Below are 18,032 nucleotides of genomic sequence, written 5' to 3' on the forward strand. Positions count from 1 at the left end.
CTTGGCTCTGATTGGCCAATTCCAATCGACCATGCCTTCGACTATTCCTTCAGTGCAGCCAACGTTAGCGCCAACGACAGCTCTACCGTTTAAACTAAACGAGTGTCAGAAATTGGTGGAGAAAATGGACGCAACTTTAAACTAGGTACTAAAGTTAAACGGGTTTAATTTATACCAGGTTTAACTCGATTTGGAGAAAATGGCCCTAACAAACAAGTGATTAGCACACTACAAACATTTGTGAACAGAAGTTTGAGGAATATGCTGAGGATATGGTGGCCACAAGTAATCTCCAATAAAGAGCTGTGGATATCAAATACCCACTGGTATTGAGATGTGTCGTAGGAAATGGAAGTTGATTGGGCATACCTCGCGGCCTGGAATGGAACCCACAAGATAGCAGGAGAAGAGGCGGCATACCAAGGAACACATGGAGGAGTGTAATAGCGGAAGGTATGGAGAAAGGAGGGAAGAGCTGGATCGAGATCGGGACGATGGTGCAGAACAGAGTACGGAAGCGGAAGTTCATTGATGCCCTATGCTCTACTGAAGAGATACAGGAAGTAAGTACAGTAAGTCACCATAAGCTGCACCCGTATAAGAGCATTGGAGATTGCAGGCAACTTGGTGAGAGACGGAAAAAACCCTCCAGCAGCAAGGAGGTTCAGTCAGGTTTTGTCAACGTATGACTATCCAGTGCAACACGGCTGGTTTGATTCACAGAGACATCCTCCAACATGTAGTTACAGGGTTTGGGCAAGGGCTCTACACTAGTGGATGAGAGGTCAATCAGTTTCTTGATAAGAATGGGATATAGCTAATGGTGCAGCTGGCATGTTCTGTGGGTGTGAAATGTGTTGAACATCCGTGGTGCAATCTGAAGACAGCAATTGCCTACCATTATAACCCATCAACTAATATTCAGCAAGTGACTAAAGCTGTCAACAAAGAATGGGCTAATCTACCCCAAAACAAGTTGGATTCTTTAGTGCCTAATCGTTTTTAAGCATGCCTCAAGGGTCCATTATGGCTATATGTAACACTGATCTGCCACACAATTAATAAATGGAAGATAATTTTGTGTTCAATATCCTACATAAAGAATTTTGTGTTTTTGTGGCATTCCTGTTGCTTTTGCATAACCAAGTCCATGTTATTTTTCTTTGCATATACCCTTCGTAAATGTATGCACATACACTACACATAGCTAAACAACAAGTGCACTAAAGCAAAATATGCAAAACTTTTCGAGCACTGTACACTTTTATATCCGAGACACCGAAATGCAACAGAAAATTATAAGTATTATACAACCATTTTTACAAGAGACAAATAAAATACATCCCATTTTAAAACTGGAAATTGTAATAGCCAACAGGTCACTGATAATAACAGAATAAAAATATACAGACAATTATTGTAATTAAAAACATTAACTATATAAAATATCCCTATACTACAAAGTATGTACTGTTTAAGTAAGTACCGTTTTTAAATATGGCCGCTGCAACAGTAGTAGCACTTTGATTTCGCTTGGCGCATGTGCAGTCAGCCACAAACGGGAGCACAGAAGCATTTACCCACATTTATGTTTGTGCATATTGAAAAATGCCTCTGACCGGTAACGGTGGAGCCAAGTGTGAAGGTCTTCTGTTTTTTTTTTTTTTGTCAATTTGCTTTACGTCGCTCCAACACAGATGGGTCTTACGGCGATCACAGGATAAGAATGGCGTAGGAGTGGGAGGAAGTGGCTGTGGCCTTAATTAATGTACAGTCACAGCATTTGCCTCATGTGAAAATGGGAAACCACAAAAACCATCTTCAGGGTTGCTAACAGTGCTCAACCGCCCTATCTCCTGGATGCAAGCTCACAACAGCACGCCCCTAACTGCACGGCCAACTTGCCTGGTAATGTGAAGTATCTTCTGTGATTTGTTTTCTAAATGCAAAAGAAATGAAAGCTGTTGTACTGTACTATCGATATATAGGAGATCAATGTGTGTGTTGTAAGATCAAGGAGAAGGGAATTGTTGTTTATGCTCTGGATGTAAAGGAGAATGTCAATAGAGGTTGTGTATTTCATTCAAATCGCTAATTATTCAGTACATTGGCGCAGTTGGTAAAATCCGTTGATTAAATCCGTAAACTAAACCTTCAGAAGATATTAAAAGGGAAAGAAACAGCACTAGGCCTATACCAATTTTCGATGTAAATGGAGATGTCACCAGCCTTGCTTCTAGATGGAAAAAATGGAAACGTTCGGTCGAATTGTATATTGCTGCAAAAGGAATAACAGATTCTGCTAGAAAACAGGCAATTTACCTACATTCGGTGGAGAAGGCTTGCAAGACATATTTTATTATATCCCTGAACACAACACTATTCCTACGGGTAAAGCTATGCATGAACATACTTTAGAATTGTTAGATCAACATTTTTTACCGAAAAGCAATCCGCTATTTGAGAGGCATATTATGAAGTCTATGAAGCAGGATGTTAGTGAAACATCTGACGCCTTTATATCTAGGTTGCGTCAACAAGTTGTCAAATGTGATTTTAAAGATACCACATCAAAAAAAAGAATTGGAGGACATGTTTATTTTTGACCAGTTCGTAGAGGGTTGCAAATCAGCTGCAGTCAGAAAGAGAATATTGGAAAAATCTTCTGTCACACTACACGATTTGATTGACGTTGGACGGGCTCACGAAATGATGAACATACAGACATCACATTTTAGTAAGGACGACGGTTCTGAGCAAGAGGTGTATAGTATGTCGAATAGGAAGAAATATGGGATTTCACAAAGAACTATTTCCAATAGTGGCAAAAACACTGGTGCTCCGCCGAAAACTAGTTATAATAGTTATCAAAATAGAGGAGAAAGGAAATGTTATCGCTGCGGGGAAACAAATCACTTAGCAAGTGACCCCCAGTGCCCTGCAAGAAACAAAGTTTGCCAGACTTGTAATTTAACGGGGCACTATTGGAAGTGTTGTAGAACAAAAAGGACATATACGTTAGAATCGGGGGAGTCAACTGTTGATGACGAAGTTTCTTACGTGGGCAACGTCAAATATGAAGTCGGCCCTGGATGTAGTAGTGATTTAGACTACACCTTTCTTACAAAAAAAGACACAACAGGGAAGACCACTTGTCTATTGTCAGGGGTACCCTTCGTTTTTATTATTGACTAAGGATCTACTTGCGATGTTACTGACCAAGAAACTTGGAAGGAATTTAAAAGGAAGCAGGTAACCGATAAAGTAAAATTACTAAATAGTTCGAAAAGACTTTTCACTCATGGTAGAACTAATCCGTTGGATATTTTAGAAGAGTTCAAGGCGGACATAACGCATTCCAGTAGAAAAATTAGTACCACTGTTGTAGTTATTAAAGGTAGGGGACCACCTATATTGGGACGTTCCTCGGCTACAAAACTAGGAATGTTACAAATTTCTGAGCACGTTAACCAGACGGTGGTTTCTGACACATCGAGGGTGGGCAAAATAAAGAATTTTCAGCTCTAATTACCAATCGATCCAAAAGTCCCACCAGTTATTTAACCTCTGCAGAGGGTGCCATTGGCATTGAAACAAAAAACAGCAGAACGTATCCTTGAGCTGGAGCAAAATGACATAAATGAAAAGGTTGAAGGTGACAGTGTTAGATTGTGTGTCGATAAGCGAATGGCTATACTCAGGGCTCGTCATCCCTTACCAACCATGGAAGACCTACACCCTGAAATTAGTGAAAGCAAATACTTTTCAAAGTTGGATGTTAGGTCAGCTTTTCACCATGTGGAGTTGCATCCAGACTCGCGGGAGATTACCACATTTAGCACACATTTAGGCTTATATAGGTTCAAGCGGCTAATGTTTAGTTTGAATCGGGCAGCTCCTGAGTTCCAAAAGATAATGGAGCATCTGATAAGGAACAAGATTCCTAAAGGAGTTTACGTATTTATTGATGACATTCTGGTGTATGGGGAAACTAAAGAAATACATAATTCAAGATTAAAAAAGGTTCTTGAAGTTTTTCGCGAGCACGGTATTGAACTGAATGAGGAAAAGTGTGAATATGGTAAAACTTCAATCAAGTTCTTGGGTCATATAATATCAGCTAATGGCATTAGGCCTACCGAAGACAGAGTGGCAGCTCTGAAGAATTGCAGAAGACCACAAAATGTGTCTGAGCAGAGAGGTTGTCTAGGCCTACTGAACTATGTAGGTAGATTTATTCCGAACATATCAACCACGACAGAACCACTGCGACAGCTTACACATAAATCTGCACAGTTTGTATGGAAACAAGTACACCAAGAGGCTTTTAATAAAATAAAGAAAGTACTTACATCTAGTTCAGTTTTAGGATATTTCAACCCCAAGGACGAAACGATAGTGATGGCAGACGCTGGGACAAAAGGACTTGGTGCGGCGCTGATACAACGGAACAATGAAGGGATCCCACGCATAATTTGCTACGTTAGTCGCAGCCTGTCGGATGTCGAACAAAGGTACTCTCAGATGGAGAAAGAAGCACTTGGGATTGTCTGGGCGTGTGAGCGTCTAAGGATTCTCCTGACGGGTAAGCAGTTTTGCCTGTATATGGACCATAAACCACTAGAGGTAATTTTTGGGCCTAGATCAAAACCCTGTACGAGAATTGAACATTGGCTTCTGAGACTCCAATCTTTTGACTTCCAAGTTAAGTATGTAAAGGGGAAAAATAACATAGCAGATCCTTTATCACGGTTAAGTGAGAATTCAATCGGTGAAGCCAAGAAGGACAATTATCTGATGCACTTGGCTACGTATTTGACACAAGTTGCATTATCTTTGGAAGAAATAGGTAAAGCTTCAAAAAGTGATCCCACTCTGAAAAAAGTCCGGAGACAATTACAAACAGGGTGTTGGGATCGTAATGACATTGACATCCTTCCATTTCGGGCGATGTCGCAATTATGAATCATGGATAATATATACTGAAAGAAACTAAGTTGGTAATTCCGAAAAGTTTACAAACTAGGGTCCTTAGTTTGGCACACGAGGGTCATCCGGGAATTTTGGAAATGAAAAACAGACTCAGATCTAAAGTATGGTGGCCTGGAATGGATAAAGCAGCAGAACGGACAGTGAGAACATGTCTGGGTTGTCAGATTACCAGTAAACCCGAGAAGCCCGAAAAAATATCTCCGGCAGTAATTCCTAAAAAGCCTTGGGAACGAATAGCTGCTGATATTCTGGGTCCTTTCCCTAATGGGGTACAACTATTGATCGTGATAGATTATTTTAGCCGTTTCATGAAAGTAACAAAACTAAGTAGTACTGACTCTAAAAGCATAATAAAGGCCCTAGATGGTATTTTTGAAAGATACGGGTATCCTGAAGTTCTCTCAACAGATAATGGTACGAACTTTGTCAGCGCAGAGACGGAAAATTACCCGCAACAATGTGGAATTCATCACCACAAAGTTACCCCGTTACACCCACAAGTAAATGGCATAGTGGAAAGACTGAACCCAGGGATAACTCAACGACTACAGATTGCCAATGCCATGAAATGAGATTGTGAGATAGAACTAAACAAGTACCTACTGATGTACCGGAGAGGGACAAAATTCCCGGTCTGGCCCCATACAAAACAGAAAAATTATTAGAAGAGGTGGTGGAACGAGACCTTATTCAAAAGTTTAAAAAGGGAGAATACACGGACATTAGACGTGGGGCCCGAGAAAATAATCAGAGGGCGACAAGGTTTTGATGCGCAACCCCAAAGTAAACAAATTTTCAACCACATTTGGACCCACACCCTTGAAAGTCGTCAAGAAGAATGGCAACGCTGCGACAATAGAGACTTCGGATGGTAGACAAATAACTCGCAACTCTACCTTCTTCCGGCCTTTTCATGAGCTGTTGTCTGAGGTCGAGTCGGAGAGTGTGAAAGAGCAACCAGAGGAACCAGAAGAAGAAGAATATAAACCAGAGAAAAAAGAAGAAGAAGGGAGCCAAGAATCGGGACCGAGACAAAGTCAATGGCAGAGGAAACCCCCAGGATTTTTGTCAGGCTATGATTTAAAGTATTAAAAAAAAATAAAAAATTAAATTAAAAAAAGTGATGTACTGTACTATTGATATATGGGAGATCGATGTGTGTGTTGTAAGATCAGGGAGAAGAATTGTTGTTTATGCTTTGGATGTAATGGAGACTGTCAATAAAGAGGTTGTTGATTTCGTTTAAATCGCTAATTATTCAGTACAGCTGTGGAAATTAATCGGCAGATACGGCGAATCACAAAGTTTATCCAAGAAGTAATTTTAATACCATCTATTCAATACAATTTATTCCACTAGAGTGTGGTTAAATACACATGGAAATTACCAGAAATTTGAAGGGTACTTGTTTTGCCCACTATTTATTGGGCATCATCAGCCTCAATCAATCTTAAAACACACATGGTCTAAGGAATCATAATAATTTAATAAATAGTGGGCAAAACATGTACCTTTCAAATTTCTAGTAATTTCCATGTGTATTTAACCACACTATAGTGGAATAAATTGTATTGAATAGGTGGTATTAAAATTACTCCTTGTATAAACTTTGTGATTAGCTATTTTTCAATACGGGATAATGACGGGAATAATGGTTTGTAATAAAGATATGGTGAACACGCTATGAGCGAAGAAATGGTAAGAAAATTCACTAGAGCATTTGAAGAAGGCCATACTAATGTCCAATGAGAAGTACAGTGGACGACTGCCTGTCATTGCTGAAAGCTAGGTTCAGAAAATTGATGTGATCATGCTGGGTATCGAGGAAGCTGACAATTTTTTTTTTGCTATTTGCTTTACGTCGCACCAACACAGATATGTCTTACGGTGATGATGGTATATGAAAGGCCTAGGAATTGGAAGGAAGCGGCCATGGCCTTAATTAAGGTACAGCCCCGGCATTTGCCTGGTGTGAAAATGGGAAACCATGGAAAACCATCTTCAGAGCTGCCGACAGTGGGACTAGAACCCACTATCTCCCGATTACTGGATACTGGCTGCACTTAAGCGACTGCAGCTATCGAGCTTGGTAGGATGCTGACAGAGGTGTACAAAACCAAGAATGTAGGCAGTGCTTTGACCTTCCTTAACCGGCATGGTAATGAAGGTGATGCATTCCTAAGCCGAAATGTCACTGGCGAAGGAACATGGGTGGCTTACGTTATGCTGAAATCAAAACAGCAATGCATGGAATGGAGACACTCAACTTCACCCAAGAAAGTGAAGTGCAAACAGACATGGACTGTGTTTTAGGACAGGTAGAGTGTGTTGCTAGTAGATTTTTTGCACCAGTGACACAATAAATGCAGAGACCTGGCGTAAATTCAGCCATACAATCCGAAACAAACTGCATGGATTGCGCACAATCATACCTGCCAACTTTTAGAAACTAAAAATAGGAAGATTTTTAATTCTTGGATTTCATTACATATATTCCACCACAGTCTACGTGAAAAAAGGTCAGGATAAAAGGCCTACATATCTACAGTTAGCCTACAATGCGAACTGACCATTAAATTTAAAATCTTCAACTAAGAAAACATAAAAATGGTTACATGGTTACACTCTCATTTATGACACTTACATACGAATAATAATATTTGTCACACTGACACACACAACAAAATGCATAATACCGTATTTTCTCGCGTAATTAACGCACATATTTGACGAAAAATACAGGCGAAATATTCAAAGAATTCAGATCCTTACAAATTATTTACAATTAATTTACATTTACAAGATACATCAAATATAATATAAACACAATTGGTTCAACTCATTTGCGGTTATCGTCATTTGGCGAAAAATTGTGGCGTGAGACTTTTTCCGAAAAGTCAAATAGGGTACATCAGGTACGTTAGATACGTGGGTTTGAAGTACCGACACTATAAAATATTTTTCTCATTACGAGCTGACAATAAGACCTGAATGACATACCGACAAAAAAAAGAAAACTGTCCAACACGAGAAGGGCCGGGCATCGAAGGAGGGACCCTGCTACATTACCCCCAAACCGTTTGTATCTAATCTTGTACGAGTGACGTGTCCATCCACCCTTTTTCTTGAATACGAACGTGAATCACTCGCGGAAATTTTGCTTTAGGCATTGTTTTTTGTTTTAGAACAATGTAAGGTGCAAGTGCCATCAGCTGTTACAGCAAGCATTGCAGTACCGGTACATCGTTGTTTTTTGCTTCGGTAGTGCGTACGATAACACTGTACGTTCCTTTCTTATCGATTGTTCGACTTTGTGGCATATGGAAACTGATTGGCATCTGTCTTGCGGTTCCTTCACTTTACGCTTCTCAATCACAAAGCGATGAAAATGGTTGAAATCATTTGTCATTTTTTGGCATAATGTTGTTCTTCATCGAAGAAAAAGTCCACTTCTCTTCATAAAATTAATCAAGCCTCGGCTAACCTTCAAATTCGAGACACTGATTCTTGTGCCGCTGGTATTTCTCATGCTTTACAATACAGCATTTCGTGAGAAACGGGTTATCCAACTTTGCGTAACAAAATCATATATTTAAGCATATAAATATGCGGAAACTTGTCCCTTTTTGGTCCACCACGAGTTTGTATCATGCAGTATTACTCCAATACTGTGGACTGACAATTATGAGATCTCAGAATGTCCCGTACCCGAAACAATCCTCGTAAAACTAGTGCAGTAGGATTTCCTGCCGGCTAATAACAGCACGTTGCCCTGTATTTGGAATGCCCGCTTTCTCAATAGGAAGCCTGCTACTTGTTGACATCTTTATTTCGAAACGCAACCAGAGCTGAGTGATGGATGTTCGAAGTTGGGGGTGCGTCAAATACGTGAACATTTCTTTTTCTCTACTTTGGACCCACAAATATTGGGATGCGTAAATTCTGCAAGGGCATTAATTACGTGAGAAAATACGGTAGTTTCCTTTTCAGATGGTAAAATGAACGGACATTTATAGGTATCTCTGAACACTTGAATATAACGTTTGTTATAATTTTTGGCCATAACGAGAAAAGAAAATGCCAGAAACTGTCACCGACACAACACCCTTAAAAAACATTCAACTCATTAAAATTATGCACTTAAATACGCAAAACTACCACATACAAAACTATTCAACATGTCCCATACATTATTAACATACGACTTTGACAAGGGGGGAAAGCATATAAATGCAAGAAAAAACACGTGACCTACAACTCCGGCGAAACTACGCACATAAACGATGTTAACAGCGCGCTAACAACACAATAACAAACTCATTCTTTCGTCCCAATTAACTGAGTCGTTAGCGCGCACAAGCCTCTTGCTTGCAGGACAATCGCCGCCCCGAATCCCCAGCTGTGGTGAGCAGGAAACATGATACACGATACGAAGCACTCACGAAATTAAGTATCAAACACGCTTGAAAATGAGGTTTCGTAAATTACACAAGCACATAGGAATTTATCCTTTATCCTAAGAGAAGAGTATTGGCCGCACTAGAGGTTCGTATTAGTAAAAAATCGGAAGAAGTAAAAAATAAATCGGAAAATCGGAAGACGAGTTAAAAACCGGAAAGTTTCCAGGTAAATCGGAAGGGTTGGCAGGTATGCTCACAATGTATGACCTCACATGGCTAATTGGACCCGAGACCTCATCGCTTCCCAACAGGGAACAACTTCATCATCTTCCGTATAACCCTGAGCTAGTGACTATCACTCGTATTGCACTTAAAAGAGCATTTAGGAGGTCAGCACCATGACGACGATGACCTAAAACCAATCGTGCTGCAGTGGCTTGCACATCAGGCCAGGAAATTTCATAAACCGCATCACTTTCGATGAAGTCGCCCATGCAATAAGGTGTATAATACCTCAAAAGCACTAGCTCGAGATAATCTACTACCAGCAAATATTTGAAAACTGAAAGTACTCCATAATGATGCCACTGAAAAGCTGGCTAGCTTTTTCTGCTTCCATGACTGGGCAACTAGCGTAACAGTTTCCACATTTAAGAAGAAAGGTTAGCCTGCAGACTGTTCAAACTATCCACTGGTCCGCCTTTTATGGCACAAGATGAAAATCTTTGAGCGGATTTTGCCTGGTGATGCCAAAATAGCCATCAACCAGTGAAGAGGGAGTCATTACCGTATTTACTTGCATATTAGACCCCCTTTTCCCCCTCACTTTTAAGCCAAAAATAAAAAAGGGGTGTCCAATATGCGATAACCTCAAAATTTTGTGCAACGAACACATGATTTCTAGGTTACAAAGAGTTATAAATTGTACGTGTAAACATTCTATACTATTATTTAACGAACTTAGAATGTATTTAAGTTATACTGGCTATTTTCGTCGGAAGGCAGCATTTCTAAACGTAAAAAGATAAAAAAAACTGCGAACACAACTTTTAGGCCTACAGTACATATATAAGCCTGTTTTAGTTACTCATATCACGTCATTCATTACATCTCATTCATTCCTCTGGTGAGGTTGATGTCAGGAAGGGCATACGGCCATAAAAACTCGCTACGAAGATTCGTCTCCCTTCATACTCGATCCCGTAGAAAAAAGGGATAAGTGTATCGTGTTATCATATAATTAAATATTGATACGAAAGAACTTAATGGCCAGTCATTTGTCTCTATCAGTTCAGCAGTAGGCCTACCACACAGTAAACCTGATCAATGCTTTCATTTGAATTACCGCCTTGCGCCGCCAACTTCCTCGCCTTGCTACCGGCACGTCGGCGTTCTAAGTGACGTCATCTTCACAGCTCACTCTCGTCAGTCACGTCAACCATGCTTTATTCTCCTTGAGACATACACTGCAATCAAGAGCATACGAGGTCCCGTCTTTTTGAACCTTTTAAAAATAATTTTGTTCCTGACTATAGAGTCTAAACAGTGTAAATCTATTCCCAGATGGTCTCTGATATTCCCAGTTGATGTATATGTAGCAGAAGCCACTCCTACCGAACAAAGCCGTGGTGTAGAAGGCATGCCAAACCATCAGCTGATAACTAGCATGTAGCGTATGTTACGAGTTGTACTTCCGAATGTAATACGTAGTAACTGGAAACATTATTTTGATAACTGCGGCTGTTGAAACACAGACCCTTATTTTTAAGAATATTTCATGCTCGTTCTCTTACATTTATCACAGGATTTGCGTAAACAGCTGTCCATGAGATAAGATAGACCACATTGTTTAGGTTAGGTATATTATTGCCCTGATAATGCGAAAAGTTCGACGGAAATAATAAAAATAAATAACAGGAAACTATACCACATTTATGGATATCCACAGGTGTGGCAGTAATGTGTTTTAATATCATAATGTTTAATTTTTTTACGTTCGTTGTCTCTTTTTTTATTAATTCATACCCTAGTATGTTTTGTTTGGCGGCTTCACAAATCGTTTAAAGTACGTGGGGACATAAAATTATTATTATTATCAACATTATTTGTTAGGTACGTTGGCAAGTAAAACAATCGTTTTAACTGGATAGCTTTTATCATGTTTTAAACTTACTTCTCTCCAAATATATATCTATACTGGCCCGAGTTATGAGATATTAAACGACCACTCTGTTAATGATGTCGCCTGCTGTATAAATAGCAACAACCGCGAATATTTCTCAACTAAAGTAAACTTGTTTCGTCATCCCGAGGTGGTATAGCTCTTTTTAGACACACCCCCAGTGGAGGGGAGTTACATGTACCGCTTTTACCGCACATCAACCTTCCTGCCATTCGTAAATCTCTGGCAGTATGGTACCGGGAATCGAAGTCAGACAACCGAAAACAGCAACTAATTGTGCTAACCATTACACTGGCAGACAATTTTAACTAAAAAACACACACATATAGCATGACTGATGCATGCTTGCAATGTGCGGGTTGGACACGAAGCTAGGCCTATTCATCTATCTATGCGACGTCATCAGAGTTGCAGTAGACCTACGCTACAGAGGCGGATATTTCTTAACTACGAAATGCAGATGTACCGCATGGATTCGATGCGTTTTTCATTGCATAGGTCGTATGGACGGAACTATTCACAAATTTGTGCGATGTCATCAGAGCTGCAATAAGACTTGTACTCGCTTCGAAGTGGAATCATCATCGTTCTCTAACGAATTACGTTGGGGGTCTTATAGGCGAGGGTTTTTTTTAAATTTTCTTCGTCTCGAAAAGCCAGGGGGGTCTAATACACGAGTAAATACGGTATTTCTGATACAATCTTTGCAGCCAGTATTCTTTTGGAGAAGCAACAAGAAAGGAATAAGCTATTACACCTGGCATTACTAGCTGTAGAGAAAGTATTTGATTGTGTACTGCATCAGATTAGAATGCCTGCAGACGGCACTTGAGGCCAAATGATTATGTTATTATTAGTGTTGCATTGATTTCTGCAATTATGGGACCATCACAACAGAAACAGATGTGTTTATTGAGGAAAATCATTTCCAGTCATATGGAGTGGGATGTTAGAATGGGCAGAGTTTGCATCACATTAAAAGAAAGGACAAGGATCAATTTAATAACAAGGCACCAAATAACAGAACAATGTTAGGTGCTATTGACAAGTTCCGTCATACAGGATGTCTTATGTCAAGGAAAGGGGATAACAGGGTGCCTAAAAACTGTCACCACAAGCTAGAATCATGGAAGACATCGGCAACAGATGTTACAGTCCCGAAAGCGTAGTTAACGATGGACATCGCTAAAACTTATTTTGAGCAATAGGACTCTACAGCTGATTTTAAGGAACTGGGTGGATTTCCATATCGCATTCAAGTTGCTGAGCGTCAAACAGAAAGGGATGAGCGAGCCTGATTACAGTATTGGAGTTAGTGTTGTCCATGACACAAGGATCCAATTTCTTCTGCAATATATGGTTTTCAAATGGAAGTCACATTCGCCCTTGATAGCTACATCAACCGACCAACAACTTTTATTTTAGGGGTTGAACGGCCAGATGTTGTCATTCAGAGATCACTAGACAGTGCACAATTCACGGTTTGGTGCGCCGTGCCTGTTCATGGAATATTAGCAACTTATTTCATTGACGATGCTGCACAGCAAGGAGAAGGTAGGATACGGGGTCCTAATTATTTACCCCATTTGTGCAGGAATTATACGGTTTTTTTTTTTTTAGCACCAGAAACTTACCCCTCCAATGACAATGGATGCAACAAAATGGAGCTACAGACCACAGCACGAAAGAGTTACTTCTCCCCTCCTGCCTAATTTTTTCATGGAGTGCCATTTGCATACCCTTCGGGCTCCCTGGATCTCATAACAACAGAAGCCTACACGTGGGATACAATGAAAGAATCCGTTTTCAAAATAAATGACCCACCAACAAATATTCCTGAATTCCGTAGATGACATATTTTGAGTCCTTACAGCAACACTTGTCCATCGACATCTTCGATAATCTTAAATGTTAAGAACAACATGAAGCACATAATGGAACACAGTTATAACAATCATAATGTTATTGTGTTCTGCCCCACTATATTTTTGACTGTTTTCGCAGCCACCAAGGTGCCGGAATTTTGTCTTGTAGGCGTTCTTTTACGTGCCAGTAAATCTACCGACATGAGCGCCTTCAAACACCATCAGATTGAGCCAGGATCGAACCTGCCAAGGTGGGGTAAGAAGGCCAGGACCTGAACAATCTAAGCCACTCAGTCTGGCACAGTTTGAACACACACTGCACAAGTAATATAACAATTCGATGATGATGCTTGTTATTTAAAGGGGCCTAACATCTACGACATCGGCCCTTAATGGTATGAAATGAGACGAAATGTGATGACAATTTAAAAATCAATAATCCTCCACTGACCAGAATTCGAAAACGTGAGGACGAAGAATGAATGGATGGATATGAAGTTAAAACAATCAGTGGATCCGATCTGCAATGCCGCACATACCCAGAAACTAGCATTAAACAATAGTATTACTGACCAAGAGGCTGATTCTAAAATACAATACTGAATCGATGATGCTTGTTGTCTAAAGGGGTCCAAAATCCAGGTATCGGCTCCTCATAATGGTACTTATTGCTAGGAAAGGAGAATCAGGGTATTTGTCATGTTGCGGTACTAATCAAAAGTAGCGTAGATTCGCGGTATTCCACACATTATGGTACTACTCACAGGTAATGTAATGTGCACATGTAACCCAGACCTATGGTGTTTCTCACATTGCGGCACCACTTACAGGCAACGCAAACCTATGGTGTTCCTCACATAGTGTACTAACAACAGGGACTCTTACTATCCCGTGCTGTTCCTCATATAGTGGTACTAATCACAGGTACTGTAAAACCCAGCCGGAAGCACACACTGTGGCTACTAATCACAAAACTATTTTGTACCTAACATAGTGGTACTACGAGCAAATCAAAGCGACCCATGGAGTACCCTGCGTGTTGGTACTAATTAGAAGTAGTCTCACGGTTCTAATTTAATCATCCCTTGATCGCCCCTTTTAGTCGCCTCTTACAACATGCAGAGGATACTGTGGGTGTATTCTTCGTCTGCGTCCCCCCCCCCACAGGGGGTAAATAACAATACAGTGTCATTTGTTTTGCTACAATTGTATTCGTAAAATTGTAAGATGAACATTGATGTCAGTGAAAATCTTTGATTTAAAATATTTCTTGATAAAGGATTCTTAGGTTCTCAGATAGAAATTCCTTTAAATTGCATTTAAGAATGAATGCGTTCATACAAATGTGTTTAAAAGTGTATTTTTATTTATCTTTCCAATCTATTAATGTAATTTTTATATCTGATATATTGTGTGATTTATTCTACCTTAGGGGAAGAAACATATACTAGATTTAATAAATTACCGTATAATCCTGAATACCACCCGCACTTTTTCCCCCAAAATATTGGTTCTAAAGCTTGGGTGCGGGTCGTGATCAAGCCGTTCATTCTTGTAAATGTTTACTACGTTTACATGGAGTATTGAAATAGATTTGAATAAGGTTTCCATACTCAATATACCACTTGTAAACTGCCATTCAAGTTTATTATGTTTTAGTTGCATTCTAGAAAACAAGACTGATTTTTTTCTCATGGTTACAGTGGCATATAAACGCAAAGTGTAAGGTAATGAAATACAGTAAATCAAAGAATATGGGTAAATATGAAAGCCGCTGCTGCGGATGCTCGATCATTTGTTTCACAAGTGTTGCTGGCATGCTCGGTGTGCGAATAGCTGATCTCGCGGGATATCGTACATTGCGAGAGTCGAGACTGTTGGTTACGGAAGTCTACCTGGTTCACATTCAAGTTCCTTATCTGTCCCGTGAAAGTGCTGTCTCTATAGTAAGCGATGGATTCAAAATAGCGCCTGTGGTCATTTACAGTGCACGAGATACTTAATGTTGTAAGCGACGCTGAAATATACGGAAATTGTTCCACTGGCGGAAAGTACTACATTGATGAATCGTGTATTCGTGATTAGCAGAAGAAGGAACTTCTAAAAAGTAACGGCGATCGCAGAGCATTACGCGGTTTTGCTGCAAGCCGCGGATGGATCGGAGAAAGGGATTGTGCATTAAGGTGGAAAATAAAAAATACTTAGTTGTGAATCAAATTTAGGGCGCGAGTCTTATTCGGTGGCGGGTGGTATTCGAGATTATACGGTATATAAGTACTGAATAGGCAGCCTGTTTAAATATAATACCAAATTAAAGCTATTCTTAAATACTCGCTACTTGATTTTATGGTTAATGTGGGTTTTTATAAAAAATAAAGCTGTTAAAACTTGTTACATGTACGGAATTTTTCTGACCACCACCATTTTCCTAATGACTATCATCAATCTCAACCCTATCCCACACAAAAATTATATAACAAATCGTATACATTACCAGCTGGCTTCTCATCTGCAGCAGAAGGCACAGTACTTAAGGCGGTGTCCAAGGCTTTATCAACTTGGAAGTCACTCTTAATTATGATCTCAACTAGAATATTTTCAGGAAGGGACTCCCCAATGACATTCCGGATTTCATCTAGACACGAACGCAACTTGCATTCATCGAGATCATTTAGAACAGGCGGTTTACTACCAGCTTCATGCTGTCCCACTTCTGCTGATTCATCCTCTTCTTCTATGTTATCTTCTTCAGTGAAGAAAGCGGACATCTGAGGCTGCCGAGAACGGTCATACAGGAACTCAGCCGCTGAAATTAAAAATACTCAATTAGTTCTGAAACGAAACAAAATGAAGAAATAGACAGTAATCTTTAAAACCAAGCCATATATGAAGGAAATTTCAAATTAGAGAGAATTCTATGGAATGGACAACTACAAAGAGAGATATAAATACATACCTTGGACAATGGAATTAACTCGGAAGGAATATGGACTGAAGAGAGAAAGAAAAACAGTGAACGTTTTGGAGTAACAAGCACATCAGAATGCTGCCTGTATGCTTAATATGAATCTAAAGGAAAATTCTATGCCTTGTCTCGTGTGGACAAAACACCAGAGACAACAAAAATACGAAAAAATTAAATGTCTGAATGACAGATGTAGAAGCGCAAAATAAATATGGACAGACTGAGAGGTACGAAAAGATACAGTAAGTACAATTTTCAAGTACAGAAATGACGCGGTCTAGATTAAAATGGCTGGCCACTTGTTATGGGTGAAAAGGGACAGATTAAATCAGGATGGATCACTAGGAAGAGAAACCGATGGTGAAGCATACCCATAAGTATGAGGAAAGAGAAACTTTTCAGAAATCAAGAAAAAGTGAGAAACCTCAAAGATGGAATTAGGAAAAGACTGGAAAAAGGAGAATTCTGAGGAATGGTGACCCTATGAAAGATATGACCACTATCTTTGCTGATCATTAACATGTCCACTGTCTGCTAATAGACTATGGACTGCTGATACAACAGATTACTGGAAATTCTAGCACTATGCCCCTTTGAAAATTCCATATGGAATGTGACTGGAATAACATGTGGCTGATCAAAGAAATATCTTGACAGTTGACACAATCCTTGCTAATTCTTACAAGTGATTTTTTTAAAAGTTGCTTTACGTAGCACCAACACAGATACAAAGTAACATTCTGTGAATTAAAAATTCAAAAGAAATAAATATTCTATACTCCACACTGTTTTACTTCTAAATTGACGTTATTGGCTGATTTTGGCTCTGTCTGGTGGTTATGCGCTGAAACATAGATATCAAATCAATTCCAAGCAGCCATTCATATCGACATATCGGCAGACTGTGATCTTGAATCCTAGTTGCCAACTCTAATATTTACATTAAACACATGGTTAACCTATCTCATTCAGGGTGTATGCTATTTGGTACAGTTCACAATCTTTCGCATTCTTTTTCAGTAATTTTTGTTTATCACATTAGTTTTTTTCTCTCTAGTATAGTACAGTATAGCATAGTTTACAGTTTAGCACAGCAGAAGCGAGTAAAACGCAGGCTTAGTAGTTCAGTGTATAAAAATAGCTGCAGTTTTATTTACGCCCGTGTACTGGTTAGTGTATTTAGTTAGCGCGTGTTTAGAATGTCTCAGTGTAGTTCGGGAAAGATAAGGGGCAAGAAAGTGACTCAGAGATCAGTGGAGTGTTCCCTTTGTAGGCCATAACCTCCTTCCTATGCCAGCCATTAGCGATGAGTGAGTATCGGATGTTGTTAGTACGTGTACTTTTTGTGAAGTTGTTTCCAATCCTGATTCATTAGCTTTTTTGAGTACGGCACTACATTTTAAGAGGGTTATGTACCGCAGCCGTATTGCATCAGTTGTTCTCGTGGCAGTACCGTGCTGGCAACAGAGGTAAGGCGAAGATAATTTGTTTTGCGAAACGTCATATTAGAAGTAAAGCTGTGCGGAGTATAAGTTACTACACACACATCACATGACAATAAAGTAAACAATATACTAATCAATAAAATAATTACACTACAATACTACTTAGGCTGCTCCTTTCACATT

At 39.6% G+C, this 18,032-nt stretch overlaps 1 protein-coding gene across 1 annotated transcript in view; it reads right to left on the minus strand.

Annotated features, from left to right (window-relative positions):
- HBS1 (translation elongation factor EF-1alpha (GTPase) HBS1) overlaps positions 1-18,032 on the minus strand; it is a 167,862-nt gene that overhangs the window by 147,826 nt on the left and 2,004 nt on the right. Inside the window, exon 3 of the mRNA XM_067156259.2 lies at positions 15,934-16,245. Within this exon, the coding sequence (XP_067012360.2) occupies positions 15,934-16,245 (312 nt within the window). The remainder of the gene's footprint in view (positions 1-15,933; positions 16,246-18,032) is intronic.

This window comes from Anabrus simplex, chromosome 12 (genome assembly GCF_040414725.1).
Source record: "Anabrus simplex isolate iqAnaSimp1 chromosome 12, ASM4041472v1, whole genome shotgun sequence".
NCBI lineage: Eukaryota > Metazoa > Arthropoda > Insecta > Orthoptera > Tettigoniidae > Anabrus > Anabrus simplex.